General features: G+C 39.7%; 1 protein-coding gene across 20 annotated transcripts in view; it reads left to right on the top strand.

Annotated features, from left to right (window-relative positions):
• The window catches only part of kif1aa (kinesin family member 1Aa), a 73,609-nt gene that overhangs the window by 32,695 nt on the left and 23,423 nt on the right, over window positions 1–17,491 (top strand). For 12 of the 20 annotated variants that reach the window (XM_038282375.1, XM_038282374.1, XM_038282362.1 and 9 more), the window contains 14 exons: window positions 42–175; window positions 369–448; window positions 3,091–3,166; window positions 3,692–3,771; window positions 3,857–3,963; window positions 4,052–4,132; window positions 4,222–4,402; window positions 6,785–6,857; window positions 7,129–7,219; window positions 7,311–7,459; window positions 7,749–7,927; window positions 10,962–11,099; window positions 12,433–12,738; window positions 17,368–17,486. In XM_038282375.1, the coding sequence (XP_038138303.1) occupies window positions 42–175; window positions 369–448; window positions 3,091–3,166; window positions 3,692–3,771; window positions 3,857–3,963; window positions 4,052–4,132; window positions 4,222–4,402; window positions 6,785–6,857; window positions 7,129–7,219; window positions 7,311–7,459; window positions 7,749–7,927; window positions 10,962–11,099; window positions 12,433–12,738; window positions 17,368–17,486 (1,794 nt within the window). The remainder of the gene's footprint in view (window positions 1–41; window positions 176–368; window positions 449–3,090; window positions 3,167–3,691; window positions 3,772–3,856; window positions 3,964–4,051; window positions 4,133–4,221; window positions 4,403–6,784; window positions 6,858–7,128; window positions 7,220–7,310; window positions 7,460–7,748; window positions 7,928–10,961; window positions 11,100–12,432; window positions 12,739–17,367; window positions 17,487–17,491) is intronic. The other 8 variants (XM_038282373.1, XM_038282376.1, XM_038282377.1 and 5 more) reach the window with 1 other exon arrangement.

The following is a 17,491-nucleotide window of genomic DNA, read 5'->3' as shown; positions in this document are numbered from 1 at the left end:
TGTAGGCCAAGCTGTGAATCAAAGGGATGATTTTTTCACAGTGACCAATGCCATGACTGGGATGAGCCCATCGCCATCCCTCTCTGCCTTGTCCAGCCGTGCCGGCTCTATCGCCAGTCTACATGACCGCATCATGTTCAGCCCAGGCAGCGAGGAGGCCATCGAAAGGCTGAAGGTGAGAGCACACCTGGAAGTTGCACTCAGTTGGTTATATGTAGACCTATTTCAGATGTTATAAGAAAGCCATGGTTAGAGTTTATTTGTTTGTTCTTTTTATAACCAACATATTAATGCAAACAGAGGAGAAAAATTAAGGCAACATTTACTTGACAATCCTCTTATTTGCCCTTTTTGTTTCTAAATGTCAGGAAACTGAGAAAATAATTGCTGAACTGAATGAGACCTGGGAAGAGAAGCTCCGCAGGACGGAAGCCATTAGAATGGAAAGGTAAGATAGTTGGAGCTAATTTAACAAACAAATGGAAAAGGCTGGAGCCCTTTTAAACATCACTTCATCATGCAAGTGTCTACTGTTAGTAATTACACCTTTATATCCATTGATCATCCTAACATTTTCTGCAATATGAAGTTGCAGAACTCACAAACCTCATAATGTGTGTGCTTTCTGCATGACTTGTGAAAATCCTTAGCTTTATAACGTTTGAGTAAAACTCAAAATTAGCTTAAAATTCAGGTGGAAAAAATGTAGGTGATATTTTCATAACATTTACAGTCAAATTCACTTAGCTGACTAGGAGTACTAAATTTAATAAATGCGGCATCCATGCTGGCACCAATCAATTACGTATTGTGCAAACTATTAAACCGTCCCTCCCGCACACCAACAAGCACTCGTCAAGATGCTTTCAAAGTTCTTAGCAGAAACCAGCAAAAATGGCAGCCCTAATACAGGTGCTGGTCATAAAATTAGAATATCATGAAAAAGTAGATTGATTTAAGTAATTCCATTTAAAAAGTGAAACTTGTATATTATATTCATACATTACATACAAACTCATATATTTCAGATGTTTATTTTGTTTAATTTTGATGATTACAAATGACAACAAATGAAAATCTCAAATTCATCATATCAGAAAATTAGAATATTGTGAAAAGGTTCAAAATTGATGGCCCCTGGTGCCACACTCTAATCAGCTAATTAACTCAAACCACCTGCAAAAGCCTTTAAATGGTCTTTCAGTCTAGTTCTATAGGCTACACAATCATGGGGAAGACTGCTGACTTGACAGTTGTCCAAAAGACGACCATCGACACCTTGCACAAGGAGGGCAAGACACAAAAGGTCATCGCTAAAGAGGCTGGCTGTTCACAGAGCTCAGTGTCCAAGCACATTAATAGAGAGGCGAAGGGAAGGAAAAGATGTGGTCGAAAAAAGTGTACAAGCAAGAGAGATAACCGCACCCTGGAGAGGATTGTGAAACAAAACCCATTCAAAAATGTGGGGGAGATTCACAAAGAGTGGACTGCAGCTGGAGTGAGTGCTTCAAGAACCACCACACACAGACGTATGAAAGACATGGGTTTCTGCTGTCGCATTCCTTGTGTCAAGCCACTCTTGAACCACAGACAGCGTCAGAAGCGTCTTGCCTGGGCTAAAGAGAAACAGGACTGGACTGCTGGTGAGTGGTCCAAAGTCATGTTCTCTGATGAAAGTAAATTTTGCATTTCCTTTGGAAATCAAGGTCCCAGAGTCTGGAGGAAAAGAAGAGAGGCACTTCATCCACGTTGCTTGAAGTCCAGTGTAAAGTTTCCACAGTCAGTGATGGTTTGGGGTGCCATGTCATCTGCTGGTGTTGGTCCATTGTGTTTTCTGAGGTCCAGGGTCAACGCAGCCACATACCAGGAAGTTTTAGAGCACTTCATGCTTCCTGCAGCTGACCAACTTTTTGGAGATGCAGATTTCATTTTCCAACAGGACTTGGCACCTGCACACAGTGCCAAAGCTACCAGTACCTGGTTGAAGGACCATGGTATCCCTGTTCTTAATTGGCCAGCAAACTCTCCTGACCTTAACCCCATAGAAAATCTATGGGGTATTGTGAAGAAGAAGATGCAATACACCAGACCCAACAATTCAGAAGAGCTAAAAGCCACTATTAGAGCAACCTGGGCTATCATAACACCAGAGCAGTGCCACAGACTGATCGACTCCATGCCACGCCGCATTGCTGCAGTAATACAGGCCAAAGGAGGCCCAACTAAATACTGCGTGCTGTACATGCTCATACTTTTCAGTTGGCCAACATTTCTATAAATCCTTTGTTTTTATTGGTCTTCAGTAATATTCTAATTTTCTGATATGATGAATTTGAGATTTTCATTTGTTGTCATTTGTAATCATCAAAATTAAACAAAATAAACATCTGAAATATATGAGTTTGTATGTAATGTATGAATATAATATACAAGTTTCACTTTTTAAATGGAATTACTGAAATCAATCTACTTTTTCATGATATTCTAATTTTATGACCAGCACCTGTATATCTCTACATATGTATATGTTAATATTAAGAATGTACTGATTGCAGTTTCCTGACCATTCACCCATGACTGATATTTGAAAAGGGACTCAGCGATCCTGATTTTGGCAGATGCTGATATTTTCTCTTTATCAGTTTTTATAAGATCACTGTAAAAAAAAAGAATTGAAAATTCAATACATGTGAAACAATATAAAGTTCTTATAAATGCACACAATAATTTTTTTAAATGTATATGAAAAATTTAAAGCATTAACTGTGGCTGATTTTCAGCCCCTTGCAGAGGCATCAGCCAATCAGCAACACTAAAATTAAGGAAATAGAGGCTGATTTATCGGCCAACCTACAAATCGGTGCAACCCTAATAAATATATATACTTCTGCTGATTCCACCTTGGGCAGTGAAGAATTTTTTTCCAGTTCTAATTGTCCTTCATCTTTAAAATGTGGACCTGCACCTCAGAAGAGCTCCCTCTACTGGTTGAGGTTGAGCACAAAATTTGACACAGTTTGTAGCTTTTTAGCTGTAAAAAACAGTGAAAATATTTAGCAGATTGTTTCAATCCTCTTATTGTTCCCACAGAGAGGCGCTACTAGCAGAAATGGGTGTTGCAATACGTGAAGATGGTGGCACTGTTGGGGTATTCTCTCCTAAGAAGGTAAACGCATAATCATGTAACACATCTCCAGACCCTTTTTTCATAACAAAGCATTTCTCTTTTAAATTAATCAGTTAAATGCTTACTTATTTACCCCCAAGCCCTCTGATTGCACCAGAAAGCCCCAGCCTGTGTTTATTGACACAGTTGGTCTGTTCTCTCCTAATGAGGTTTGTTGCTCTGTGGTGTGTCTCCCTTCTGAGTGCTGTGAGGGTCTCTATAAGCCGAGGGTATTGGCATGTCAGATGATATTAGGGATTATACCTTAAACACTTTCCTCACCGATGATGCTGATGATGAGGAGGATGGGTGTAAAGATGGTGGGAAAGATAATGGTTATATCCCCATTTTAGTGTTTTCTGAACAGTTTGTCTGGAGTCAATATCTAAAAATCCACAGTAAACACTTGGGAGTGAGGTCAACTGTTGGCTTTGAGCTGGTATTGATTTTTTTAGCCTACCATATGGAAACTAAATGGTTTAACACCAGCTTCCAATCAATAAGTTTGTTCTTTTTCTTTGTCAGACGCCTCATTTGGTGAATCTGAATGAGGACCCCTTAATGTCTGAGTGCTTGCTGTACTACATTAAAGAAGGAATCACCAGGTCAGATAACCTCATTCAGTTAAATACGATTTTTTTTTTTTTTTGGAAAAAGTAGGGATAACTTTTTGTTTTATTTGGCATCCAGGGTGGGCCGTTTGGACGCCAGCAGCCGTCAAGACATTGTCCTCAGCGGTCATTTCATCAATGATGAGCACTGCACCTTTACAAGATCTTCTGGTCCATCGGGGGAAAGTCAGTATATCATTCTGGGTTTAAATAGCTTATTCTTAAGAGTTCATAACTGCTGTAACATCAAATCTCTCTCCGTGTTACTGAGCAGCAGTTGTCCTAGATCCATGTGAGGGAGCTGAGACCTACGTCAATGGGAAGAGAGTGACGGAGCCAACAGTGCTGAAGTCAGGTCAGAATACAGGCTGACTGTGTCCTACTGCCTCTTCTGTCGTAAGATATGATTTTGCTTAATTTTACTGATGTGTATTACCATAAAAGGAAACCGCATAATCCTGGGGAAAAGCCATGTGTTCCGGTTTAACCACCCTGAGCAGGCCAGGGCTGAAAGGGAAAGGACTCCCTGCGCAGAAACCCCTGCTGAGCCCGTCGACTGGGCGTTTGCACAGAGAGAGCTGTTGGACAAGCAGGGCATTGACATGAAACAGGAAATGGAACAGAGGTACCACAAACAGCAGATGTATTAGACAAATGCCTCTTGGAAGTATTTAACTCCTTTCAAGTTACAATTACAGACTTTAATCTATGATGCTGGGCTTTTATGTGATATTCTTCCACACAGAGAAGTGCATAAATGTGACGCAGAAAGAAAACACTAAGCATTGGTTTAAGGTATAGGATAGGATATACCCGATTATCCTCACAGGGCAGAGGTTCTATTTGCTGCAATAACAGCTGCAAGTCAACACCGGTCTGATATTTCAAACTCCTCCTCTTTAAAAAATAGCTGAAAGTCACTCAGAGTTGATGTCTGCATATCTTTCTTTAGTTATGCTGCAGATTTTTAATTGAGTTTTAGCCAGACTTTAACTGAGTCATTCCAAAATGAAAATCTGCTCTGATGAGGGCCCTGTCACACCTTGACGGTTTAGCCAGCGTATGCCAGACGTCCCAGAATCTCCTAAAACGCTGAATTTTCTATGTATTTTTTCAATTTTGGATGTATGCATAGTGTATTCATAACAAGTCCAGATCATACGTCAAATGACAGCCTAACTTGAGCCTTACGCACGGCATCGTAATGCCCATGAAATGAAGCACAAGCCAGTGTCCTTGTGGTGCCCGGCCTGTATAAGAAGATTTATTTGATCGCGGTATTCACATAGCTGCTGTTTACCACCCGCCCGCCCAAAAAAAGAAGAAATAAAAAGAAAAAGGAAAAAGAGAGAAAGAGGGTTTGCAGTCGCAGCAGATTCAGCGTCATGTCTGCTAGGAAGTTTGTTGGTCGTGGTCGTGGGTGTGAACGCAGGGAGGATCCATCACACTCACCTTTCCCTCCTTCCTTCCTATCTTTCTTATTTCTGTCCTTCCCTCTTCAGTCTTCCCTCCCTCTATCTTCCTCTCTATTTTGCTATCATGTTTTCTCTCCCTCCTGCCTTCGCTTCCTTTGCTTCTTGTTTTTTCTCTCTTGCATTTGTCATATTTTACTTCCCTCCTTATGTGGTACCTCAATTGGTTCCTTTTGTCTTTCCTGTCTTCTTTTCCTTGCGCTTTTCTCATGCTCTTCTTCTTCTTTTCGTTTACTTTGTCCTTTCCCATGTCTTCCTAACATTCTGTCCTTCGTGTCTTCCCTACTTTCCATCCACCACTCACTGGGGACTCCTCCCTTCATTCCATGCATATCATCTCCCTTCCTTTTCTCTCCATCCCTCTGTCTTTCCTGTCTTCATGTCTATACAAGCTTTTCTATTCTAAATTTTAAAAAGGACCAAGAACAAGTGTGGACGCAGGGAGGATCCATCACACTCACCTTCTCGCTCACCCTATGATGCGAATGCAGGCTGGAGGAGAACGGTTTCCTGCCAATGCACCATTAAACAGTAGCTAACTTCGAAACACGTTCATCAGTCGTCTGGAATATGTCAAATATGTTGATATGGTGATAAATTCTTAATAGGTTACGCATAAGTTCTGCATAAGCTAGACACCATGACTTGTGAGTAACTTACACTTAACGTATGTCAACGATCAGATAACTTAGCTGTCACTTATGGCCCACGTTTGGCATACGCTATTCTCCACATATCGACATGTGCCAACGTGTTTAAGCATGCTCATAACTTAGACCAAGATGTACTCATAACTTATCCAATGTATCCCAGCGTTTTTGCCAGATGTTCCCCTACGTCAGGCATTCACTGTCTAAATTGTCAAGGTGTGACAAGGGCTTGACAATCATTTCCATTCTTGTTGTAGCTGCTTGTCAAGGGTTGTTTTCGCTCTGGAGGATAAAACTCCAATTAAGTCCAAAATCTTTTATAGATTTAATAAGGTTTCCTGCTAGAATTACCTTGTATTTAACATAGACCATCTTACCATCATATTTCTATGACTCTTTAGTGGGGCTTCCCCAAGGCGTGATACTGCCATTAGCAAAAAAAGGTTCATTCCAGACTAATCAGAGGTCCTTCTTCCACATGGAGGGCTTTCTTTAAACTGTGGCTTTCTTTTTGCAACACTTCTATAAAAGCGTAATTTGTGAAGTGACACTAAAAACTGTCTTGTCTCGTAGCTGTAGATCTGCAGCCTCACTAGAGAACCATTTTCTTTGGCAGCTTCTCTGATGAATCCTCTCCAAAAAAAAGGGTTCTAACCAACATTTTTTTTCCCTTTTCACTCCACAATTACAGACAGCTTCATGCTTATCTGTTGCATTAAAATACAAATAAAGCACAGAGAGGTTTGTGATTGTAACGTGACAAAACAATGAATGGGTGCTTTAGAAAAATGCCAAAAGGTGGGGAAAAAGTAAAGATGAATTAGTCTGGGTGGATGTATTGCCTGTATCACATCTATTTTGACCGCTGTCTTGTGCTTCTTTTAGGCTTCAGGAGTTGGAGGAGCAGTACCGCAAAGAAAGAGAAGAGGCCAACAATCTTCTAGAGCAGCAGAGACTGGTAGAGTAGTTGTCACCTACCACTGTAGAGGGAGTGTTTTTAGGAGTATAATGTAGTTTTTTTTTTAAACTTATTTCTATTGAAAGTTCCGATATCCTACACCTAAGGTGTCTGAAATTCAAACCATCACCTTTTACAGATTTTAAATTGATTTAAATGTGCTTTATTTCAGGGATTATTATTTCCTTTTCATAAACCACACTGACTCATATCTTTTGAAATTCATCTTTAAATAGGTGATGGAGATATCATGAGATTTTTCTTTGTGTAGGACTATGAAAGCAAGCTTGAAGCTCTGCAGAGGCAGGTGGACCGTTGTTACCCAGAAATCACTGAAGAAGAGGAGGAACCTGAAGAAGAAGGTCAGGATGACTTGTGGACCTAATAATTACTTCTGTGACTAACACATTTCTTTTTCACATGAGGGTTATTTCTTTCCTGAATGTTTTACAGTTCAGTGGACAGAGAGGGAGAGGGAGCTGGCTCTGTGGGGCTTCAGGAAGTGGAGGTGCTACCAGTTCACCTCACTCAGGGACCTGTTATGGGGAAACGCCATTTTTCTCAAAGAGGCCAATGCCATCAGTGTCGAACTCAAAAAAAAGGTATATATAGGGTATATATATATATCTATACAGCATAATCCTGTTTTCTTCCTCCTTTGAGCTCAGTGTTTGCTTATATGTTGATTCCCAAATTTGGGCGGTGATGAATAAGTACAGGGCCTTGAGGGTCTGTAAAAATTCACTTAGAAATAGACAAAACCAAACACATTAGTAGTGGATCCTGTTTGTATTTGTAATATATTGATTAATTGATTTATTAAATGTTTGTATCCCAGCCAATAGTTTGGGTCATGGATCAGAGCTAACAGAGGCTTTGTGTTCCCTGCAGGTCCAGTTCCAGTTTGTGTTACTCACAGACACCCTCTACTCTCCACTTCCTCCTGACTTGTTGCCCCCTGAGGCGACTCAAGACAGAGAAAACAGACATTTTCCTCGCACTATTGTGGCTGTGGAAGTCCAGGATCAAAAAAATGGAGCAACTCACTTCTGGACATTAGAGAAATTAAGGTAGGCTGTATTTGTTCAAATGAAACAGAACCTTCACAACCCACTAAAATATATTTTAACTGTATATTACTATGGCTTATAGGTACAAATGAGCTGCAAATACCACATGCAGTAAACCACTCAGAGAACCAGGGTAAAAGTTTGAACAGGTTTATTGATGAAACCAGCGGGGTTGGATTCAGGAAACACAGTGAACTGGTGAACCGGAACTGGAAGAGGGAAGGGAAGTATCAGTGGTTAGTTCAGGATCTGTAGGAACTTTGAACGATGACTTGGAGAGACAGAGAAAACGGGACTCACGTTAGTGGAGAAAACTTTCCTCTCAGTATCCAGTCGGTGTGGGTTTTTCCAGAGGTTGAGACTCGTTGGAGGGCGGACAGGTATAGACTTGGTTAGACCCAGACGAGCTATTGAGTGGACTTTCACTTGCGAATCCAGGAGGACTTGAACGGAACTTGTGGAGGTTTATCCCCTGCTCAGTGTGAGACTCAAACAATCCTTCCAGGGGGAGAAGGCCAAACATCCAGCTTGCACGAAGAGTTCCTGTCGAAAAGACAAAGACAAAAAGTAGGTTAGGCTCAGCGAAAAAACAAAGACTAAGTTAGACTCAGCAAAACTCAGCTTGGCTAGAGTACCCAAAACTGGCAAACGCTCTGGCGTCGAGGTAGTGACAGTCCATGGCTCAAATAGTCCTCAGTGATGAGTTAACCAGCCACAGGTGTGTGAGAGGACCAACAAGGACAGGGCACCACCTGGTGGTGGAGGGAGAGAAAGACACAAAAACACAACCCACACAAACTGGATTCCTAACAAAAACACAAAAATAAGACTTGTAAATGCAGCAGTTAGACTGATACACAAACATGCAAAATGAATGCAAAGAAAAAAAGTGCTTAAAATTGAATACAAATTAATGCATTCATGTAAAAATAGTAAGCACCATAATGCAAAGACGCTGCAAATACGGAAATGATACTTACAAACAAAACGCAAAACTACAGCCTGTTAAGCTGCAAACCAGCTCCTTGAAATAGAAGTGCTCCAGACCACTAGAGGGAGTCAATTGTAAGCTAATATTGTCCATTACTATAGCATTGTCCCCCCTAACTCCTAAATCCCTCAATCACTATATAGAACTGGGACTATATAGTGGACTTAATGGTTGCAAAGTTCTTTTCACGGTGCATTGTGGGAAATCTCAAGTCTACTACTTTTTCATGCTCTAGACCAGAGGTCACGGATTAGCATATTGGGATATGGATCCAGACCCACCTGCTTGCTAATCATATAAATTACTGCATGTTGTCTGATGACTAACTTCACTTGCGCCGCTTCTCCTGATAACATGGTAAAGCTCTCCCGAGTGTCCGGCACCACGCTGCACGTGATACAAATTAGCCAATGTCAAATTAGCCAATAAGCTGCTGTCAGTCAGGGTTACTGCTGCTGCTACTTTTGGTAACAGCAGGCAAACCTGTGTCAAGCCGGGTGATGGGAAAGAAGGAGAAGACGATGAGAAAAAGAGAGCTGAGAAAGTGTGGACTGCTGGAAGAAGCGTTGTGAACTAGTGAAAAAAAAGTGCAATGGTATGCTGAAAGATGACCCTGCACATTTTGAGTATGTTTGGCTCAACCTGCTGCTGTGAAGCAGGATTCTCCACCATGAACAGAATCAAAATAAGTATCAATCAAGGTTTAAAGCATTGGAGGGCAGCATAAAGCCCACTGCTCTCTTTAAGCCATTAAAAAGAAAGAAAGAAAAAAAAAACAGGCAGTTCAAGTTTTATAAAAATATTGAGTCAAGAAATTATCTGTATACCAAACTGAAAGATTGTTGTTCTCTACTTCAAAAACAATTCAGATTTTAAAATTGAAAAACATTCTATTTAAAAAAAAAAATTTTTTCTTTAAAAAAAATCAATGTATAACTTGGATACATAAACACCTGCATTTTATTTACTGTTATATGCTGTTTAAATTAACAGATTATAATTAAAAATGTCTAAGGACCTTTTCATGTTGTTGACTTTATTCATTCAGATCCCAATGATTTTTACTTACCTTTGCTCTAGAGGTGTGAACATTTATCTAAAATGGCGTAACCACTATATAGTGCCTTATATAGGTATTAGGGCAGATGTTCGGACACAGCCTATGTTTTGTTTGGTTTGTCGCAATCCAGGGACTACCTTCTGCGATTGCTGCATTTGCAGACTTATGACAGGCACTATCCCAATCCACAAATCCTCCTAAAAACTCCTTCATATGCAGCAAACAAATGTTCCGATCTGAAGGATGGTTGTGGAGTATCCTTAATGCTCCATAAGTTTCCATGATTCAATGCGAGTCAAAGTGGATTGGACAAGCTCAAGCAACAATGGAGAATTAAAAATTAAATAATAGGTTGAGACGATAAATAACTACTCGGTTTAATTTAGGTCCGACTTCATTGGAAAAAAAAAAAAGGTTTTATCCATCCAGCCATCCATTCATGCATCCATCCATAAAAAATAGATTGAAATGTTCTAGCTTTATTGGTTGCTAGCATGGTTCCTTTGATTTTTTTTAAGACGCGAAAAAAATTATTTTGTCTTTACTAAGCATTTGTTTCCATGTGAATCGAAGACCGTCTCCCCCTAGTGGTCAGGAGCACATTCACAATACAGAGCTAGTTTGCAGCTTTTCTTAACTTGCAGTTTGTTTTTTTTTCTACTTGCAGCCTTTTTTCTTTCCATTTTGTTCTGTGTGTTTACATCGTTCCTGTGTCTGTGGCCAGTTCTCTGTTCGCAGGTCATTTGCATTTTGCCCCATTGTATTTTCATGCTTCCAGTACTTTCTATTTGCTGCGTGTTTATGTATATGCAGTGCATTTGCACCGCTCAGTTACTGTAGTATATGCATCTTTTCACAAAGTTAAATGCCATATTTGGTTAGAAAACCGTTAAACTAAAAACAGAATGCTATGTCTCTTACTAGTTGCTTTGTTTTACAGCAGAGAAGTTGTTATAATCGTTACCCATGTCAACTTCCTGCAGGCAAAGGCTGGAGCTCATGCGGGAGATGTACGACCGTGCTGCTGATGTACCCAACAATGCCACAGATGAAGGTGAAAATGTCATGACAAGAGGCGACCCTTTTTATGATCGCTTCCCATGGTTCAGGCTGGTTGGCAGGTAAATACTGAGCATCCTCCACTAAACACTTAACATCTTGTCACAAAAGTTGGTCCCAACTCGTCAGACCAATGGATACTAAGGGCTAGCTTCATTCTGTCTCATTTCTGAGGGGAATTGGATTATTTCTTTCATTTTTTTTTATGATTTGGTTAAAATAAGCAGGAATGAGGTGAGAAATATTCATGCCCACAGATGATTGTAAATTTTACTGATGCTTTGCTCAGTTTTTGTCTTTTAATTAAATTAGCTTTATGTGATTATTCTTATGATGCACAAATAAACATATAAGCTTTTTGCTTGTACAGGTAACTATAAAAATTTATAGAAAGACATATAAAGATAAGCTGTAGAAAAAAATACTTCAAAGGGGAAATTTCCTTCCATATTTAGTTTTAAAAAATCTCCTCCTTCCTAATATCCTGTTTATATTTCCTGCTCATCTCCTGCCCCTTTTCCTTCCTCTATTGTGTCCTTGCTTTCGTTTAAGTACTTCTGCCCAATCTTCCTTTCTGTTTCCTTTCCTCTGTCCTTTCTTTGCCTTTCCCTCTTTCCTTCCTATCTTTCGTATTTCTGTCCTTCCCTCTTCAATCTTCCCTCCTTCTCTCTTCCTCTCTATTGTGCTATCATGTTTTCTCTCCCTCCTGCCTTTGCTTCCTTTGCTTCTTGTCTTTTCTCTCTTGCATTTGTCATATTTTACTTCCCTCCTTATGCGGTACCTCAATTGGTTCCTTTTCTCTTTCCTGTCTTCTTTTCCTTGTGCTTTTCTCATGTCCTTCTTCTTCTTTTCGTTTACTTTGTCCTTTCCCGTGTCTTCCTAACATTCTGTCCTTGGTGTCTTCCCTACTTTCCATCCACCACTCACTGGGGACTCCTCCCTTCATTCCATGCATATCATTTCCCTTCCTTTTCTCTCCATCCTTCTGTCTTTCCTGTCTTCATGTCTATACAAGCTTTTCTATTCTAAATTTTAAAAAGGACCAAGAACAAGTGTGGACTTTTACATTTCTACCTGGAAATGTTGGAACTGCTTATATCAGGTTGTAGACTACTTGTTGCAGGACATCTTTGCCTTTTTATAAACAGGTTAAGTTAAGCAGCAACATTCTGTTACCCATCAAGAAGTTATAGAAAACAATGTCAGTGAGGTGATTCTCTGCTTCACAGCCGGACGCTTCCTTTTTCCTCTCAGACCTCTCTGTGTTTCAGCTGTATGTTCTCTTCTCTCCATTTGATCAGTAAAAAGTGTCTTCCTGTGCTCCAGTCCGTTTATCTCCAAAATGCTTTCTATCCAACTGTACTAACTTAGTTCCCATGTTTCTGGCTGCACCAGAAATCCCATTTTCAACACGTGCATGAGCGAGCGCATGAGTGACCCTACCCCGTCCCCGACCCTTTCCACCTCTGAAATTACTGAGCTGGCTGACTCGCAGAGGGAGGGTCGAGGGGAGGAGGAGGAGTTGGAGGAATTGGAAGACCTGGATGATGATATCTTTTTGGATGACCCGTGCTTGGAGCTCGGGGCAGAAGATGATGATGATGATGATGATGATGATGATGTTGGAGAGCTCTGCCGAGGCTCCAGCAAAGGCCAGGATCCCTTTTACGACCGCTCTCCATTATTCAGTGTAGTGGGAAGGTTGGTGAGGTTTTAGGTTTTAGGAGCATGCTGGTGGAGGAAACTAGCTCTTTCACACTGAGAAGCAGGATTGTGTTTTTTCAATAGATAAAACATCAGTTTGCAACACAAACATCAGACCAGAACACATGAAGAGAGTAATATGTATGCGGAAATATTTCAATACGGATATATTTCATTTCATTAGTCTAAATTAAAGCTTGTCTGATTGCAGATGTTGTAGTTTCACTTTCCAGGTACGATAGAAAAAGCTGCATCTTTGACATAAAGATGGAGGTTACACATTGGACTGCGGTATTTTTTGCTTTGTTTTCTCTTTTTTTGTAACTTCTTGGTTATTTAAGATTCAAAGGCAAACACAACTCTGATTATTTTTGTATTTTATTGCCGTCTTTATTTTGGACTTTTGTTGTTCTTGTTGTTTTCATCCCAACACAAAGAGTCATAAATACCCCCACCCCACTGTTTACTATCACTCCACTTCTGAATGGCTAGATAGTTCCTGGTTTCATTGTTTTTTATGCTTTTTATTATCATCTTTCCAGTTTTTTTCTTTTTTAAATAAAATGTCATTAAAATGGTTGCTTTACTTCTGTAAAATAGGTTTTTAAAAATCATATCCTTGTTTCTAGTGTAGTTGTGCTTTTAGATCTTTTCGGGGTTTTTTTGGTTTTAAAGTGATGATGACACGATATTGACGTTCTCTAGTATTTTTTATTGACCAAAACATTAATACCGATGATCAATGTAATAATTTCATAGGCACCGGCATAAAATTGTTTTTTAATAAAAAAACATTTGCCTTTCGGAGGACCCCAGCGCTGCTCAGTGACTTAGGAGTGACGATAGAATGAATGAGAGTTGGAACAGTGGTATTCTTATCGACAGCTGGGAGGTTTTTAAGGGATTCAGGTACAGCTCTGCCTTTGCGATGTGTTGCAGCTTTTTCCTTCAACCCCCATAAGGATGTCGTCAGCTTATTTAAGTTCCCTAAGGACCATGAGCTGCCTTCAAAATCAGATGAAGCAGGTCGGATGAGATCGGGAGAAGTTGAAGCACTCCATGGTGTCTATTCTGTGCTTGGAACATTTTCAGAAGGTGTTTTTCGTCTTGTTCCCACATTAAAAGACTCGTTTCTCGTTCAGTGAAAAACTACCGTGAGCAGCTGCTAACAGTCGTACACACAGCGTTCCCCCTGGGGGACTCTGACACAAGACGGATTGTTATTGAGAACCTGCCGATGTTGCTCCCAGCACTTCACTTCTAATGCCATATCCGAAACAAGATGATTTTTTTTAAATAGAAAGAAACTGGAGGCAGATTCGGAACTTAGATCATACCACAGTCACAGGCGAACTTTTTAGTAATAACATGACTGTCTGTTCGGTATTAGGTGTGTTCTAGGTCTGTGGTTTCAACAGATGGTTCAGATGAATTTATGTTGTGTTTTTTGTTGAGGTGGGTGTAGTGCTTTTAAGCTGGAAACAGGCAGATTTGACAACCCTGGCAGTGAAGGACAGGTGGGGTTGCTAGCTATATCTTTATGAATTTAGGAGGACTCATTTGAAAGTCATGTACATTTAAAGTATGGTATTATGAATATTATTAATATTTTATAAAGAAATAACTGGATATACTATTTGTACCAGAGATTTTCAACTGGGGCTGCTGCGGTCATATTAGCTTACACCATCCGGCTCAGAGTCTGACTCTGTAGGCTAGAGGTCCAATGTGGATGGTTCTGACCTGTAAGCTGTGATGTTTCTGTATTTCTCAACGTCCCTATCTGAAATTGAACTGGCTGATGGTTCAGTGACGCAGACCAGTTCCAGATTAGTTGTTCTGGAACATTCATCACATTCATCCAGCTCCATTGTAGAATGTTGAGCTACCTTCAAAAGTGTTCTCCATCTGACGTCAGCTCACAGGGATTGATTTTAAGTAGCTATAAATCAGAGTGCGGCTGTGGTGCTACTAAATGTAGGATATTTGTGTTAAAAATAAACAGTTTGATTAATAATAACTCAGAAACACTTGGTATGCCCTGCTGCATGATCTTAATGCAAAACCACATGAAATCAGTATCGCATCATTAACATTTTATATCCTTTTTTACTCATTAAGATCAATTTAAAACCAGAAGATAACCTGAAAAAAGGTTTTCAAATTAATCCAAACCAGCTTGACTAATATGAAAAAGTAATTTACCGCATACAGAGTTTACGTAAGAAACTGTAGTTTCAAAGCCCTCAGATACCGTATTTTTATTTTAGGAACAGCTACAGGTGTGTTAAAGACTGTTGATCTGCTTCATTAGCATTATTCTCTGATAAAACACATATTTATTGTTCAGCAAAGACTCCACCACCGCCACCTTTGCGGTTGGATGATGATGGACTTTCTATGTACCGGTACTTTACTTCTAAGTACTTTGTGTGTGTGTGTGTGTGTGTGTGTGTGTGTGTGTGTGTGTGTGTGTGTGTGTGTGTGTGTGTGTGTGTTTTGGCCCCTGGGTCAAAAATTCTCCACACCACTGGTCAAACTAAGCACACATTTCTTAAATCTGGACTGTTAATTTGGTTAAACTATGAAGCTTTTTATGTTTTAACAACAGACCAAAATGGTTTTGTTTTTTTGCCACTCAATAACTCAAATCCCAATTTGAAAACTGATTTTTGCATTAATTTAGGAGTACCTTTGTCTTAAAATATGTTTTCTTGACTGAATAAATATTTAAGCTCTATGCGGCTAAGTTAAGGTTTATGTGAAACACATGAATCTGAATCCCTTAGTGAGGCGCTCAGCCATGGGGAATACTGAGGTCTGATACAGGGATCTGTCTAGCATAACAAACAAGCCTTCGGAGAAATTGTTCTTTTCCTGCTGTTAAACTACAATAACTATAACAAATTGTGGGTAGTAACGAGAGGAAAGTCATGTTAAAGAAAACTCAAATTCTCAAGATGAAAGAGCTGGTTTCTACTGCAGCTGTCTCTTTTAGGCATGCCAGAGCACCGTCTTCTCATTTTGAACTTTTCTTTTTCATATTTTTTGGTTGACTTGAACAGATCTAATGATGAACTCCTATTTTGTAACAAATAACACTTTGATCCAGGTGGAGTGTTTTGATTTTGGATGTCATTCATTTTTTTTTTTTTTTTGGTGTAGTCCCTCTATTTACCAAGCTGTTGGCAGTTTTTATTCAAGCTGAGTCATGTTCCGTATGATGGTTTCTGTCCCATTTGCTTTTGGTTCCTTTGAGTCGACCAGTGGAAAGCCCTTTGTATTGACCTTTTTTGTCCTGATCATGCCTTATTTGCACCTCACCAATCTTGTCATGAGTCTCCACCCGTTACATGTCTACCCCCCACCCCCTGGCTTGTTGTAAATGTGATCTTTGACTCCTGGATTTTATATTGCAGCTTTAAAAACAAGATGGCAACATTTATACTTTCCTAATTTTAACTTTATCTCTAGTATCCTGCTAGTATCTAACTATAACTTACAGAACCTTTGGAAAGTATTCATACCTATTAAAATTTTTTTTTAATTTTGTTACACTACAAAGAAGAAAATCAGGGCATTTTATTGAGATTTAATGTGACAGATCAAGTCAAACTGATGTGCAAATATAAAGTTAAAAAAATATGACATTTTTTCAAAGTCACATTTTCATAATGATAAAAATCTGAAAAGCATTTCATATTAATTAAAGGAGTCATAGGCTGATATTTTAATCTCAAATTGTCTATTCATGTTTAGCAATTTTAAGGAGAAAAAAAATAAATCTCATTCAGGCCCATTTGATACCCTTTTTTTCTCTTGCAAGGATCCACAGGAGAATTTGACCTGTTTGTATGTGCGATCCTGTGGATGTAGCATTAGCAACATTAGCGGTTAATCATGGTTTGTTTAGCAGGGTTTCACGCTCTGCCCTAAACCACCTTGAATCAGACCTGACTGCTGTGTTTGTTCGGCCTGATGCTGTTGGTTCAGCAAACCTCTGAGAGCCTCAGAAAAACCTCTGAATTAATACAGAACAAGGATTCTGTTATGAATACATGAGTTTTTTTTTTATTTAGCCTTACATACTTTGTTTGCTAATACTATTTTTTTTAAACAATTTCATGTTCATGTTTTGTTTGTTGCATAAAATCCAAATAAAACACTCTAAAGCTTGTCGCGTCAAGATATGAAAAGGTTTGGGGTATGAATACTTTTGCAAGGCATTTAAATTTTAAATCTGAGATTATTTTAGTGGTTAGCTGCACAAAAACAACATTAAATCTGGGAAGTTTGCCCCCTAAGGAAATTTTTCCCAGTGTGTAAAGTTAGGCCTTACACACATGCTCCTCAGCCTCACCAAGGCTTCATTGGTGCAACAGGGACAATGCATGTTAAATGTCATAACATATTAGCTAATTGGAACCAAAAGAAAAGGCTTTATAAAGCAATAGTAAAGGGCAACCATGGCCATCGCTAGAGCAGTCCCAGCTTCTGTTTGGTTGCTTTGCAGCTCTGTGTTCTGTTGTCCTGCCCGACGATAATGTATTAAATGTGAGCCGCCTCCCCGTCCCCTGCTCTCTCCTTATGGTTTCATGTTAAACGTTTCAACGTTTTTCTGCACAGGGCCTTTGTTTATCTCAGCAACCTGCTGTACCCGGTTCCTCTTGTGCACCGCGTGGCCGTCGTCAGCGAGAAAGGAGAGGTGAAGGGCTTCCTGCGCGTGGCGGTACAGGCCATATCAGGTAAG

This window comes from Cyprinodon tularosa, unplaced genomic scaffold (genome assembly GCF_016077235.1).
Source record: "Cyprinodon tularosa strain WSP-4 unplaced genomic scaffold, ASM1607723v1 ctg182, whole genome shotgun sequence".
NCBI lineage: Eukaryota > Metazoa > Chordata > Actinopteri > Cyprinodontiformes > Cyprinodontidae > Cyprinodon > Cyprinodon tularosa.
The sequence above is the reverse complement of the archived record's forward strand: the minus strand, read 5'-3'. Positions and strand labels throughout refer to the sequence as shown.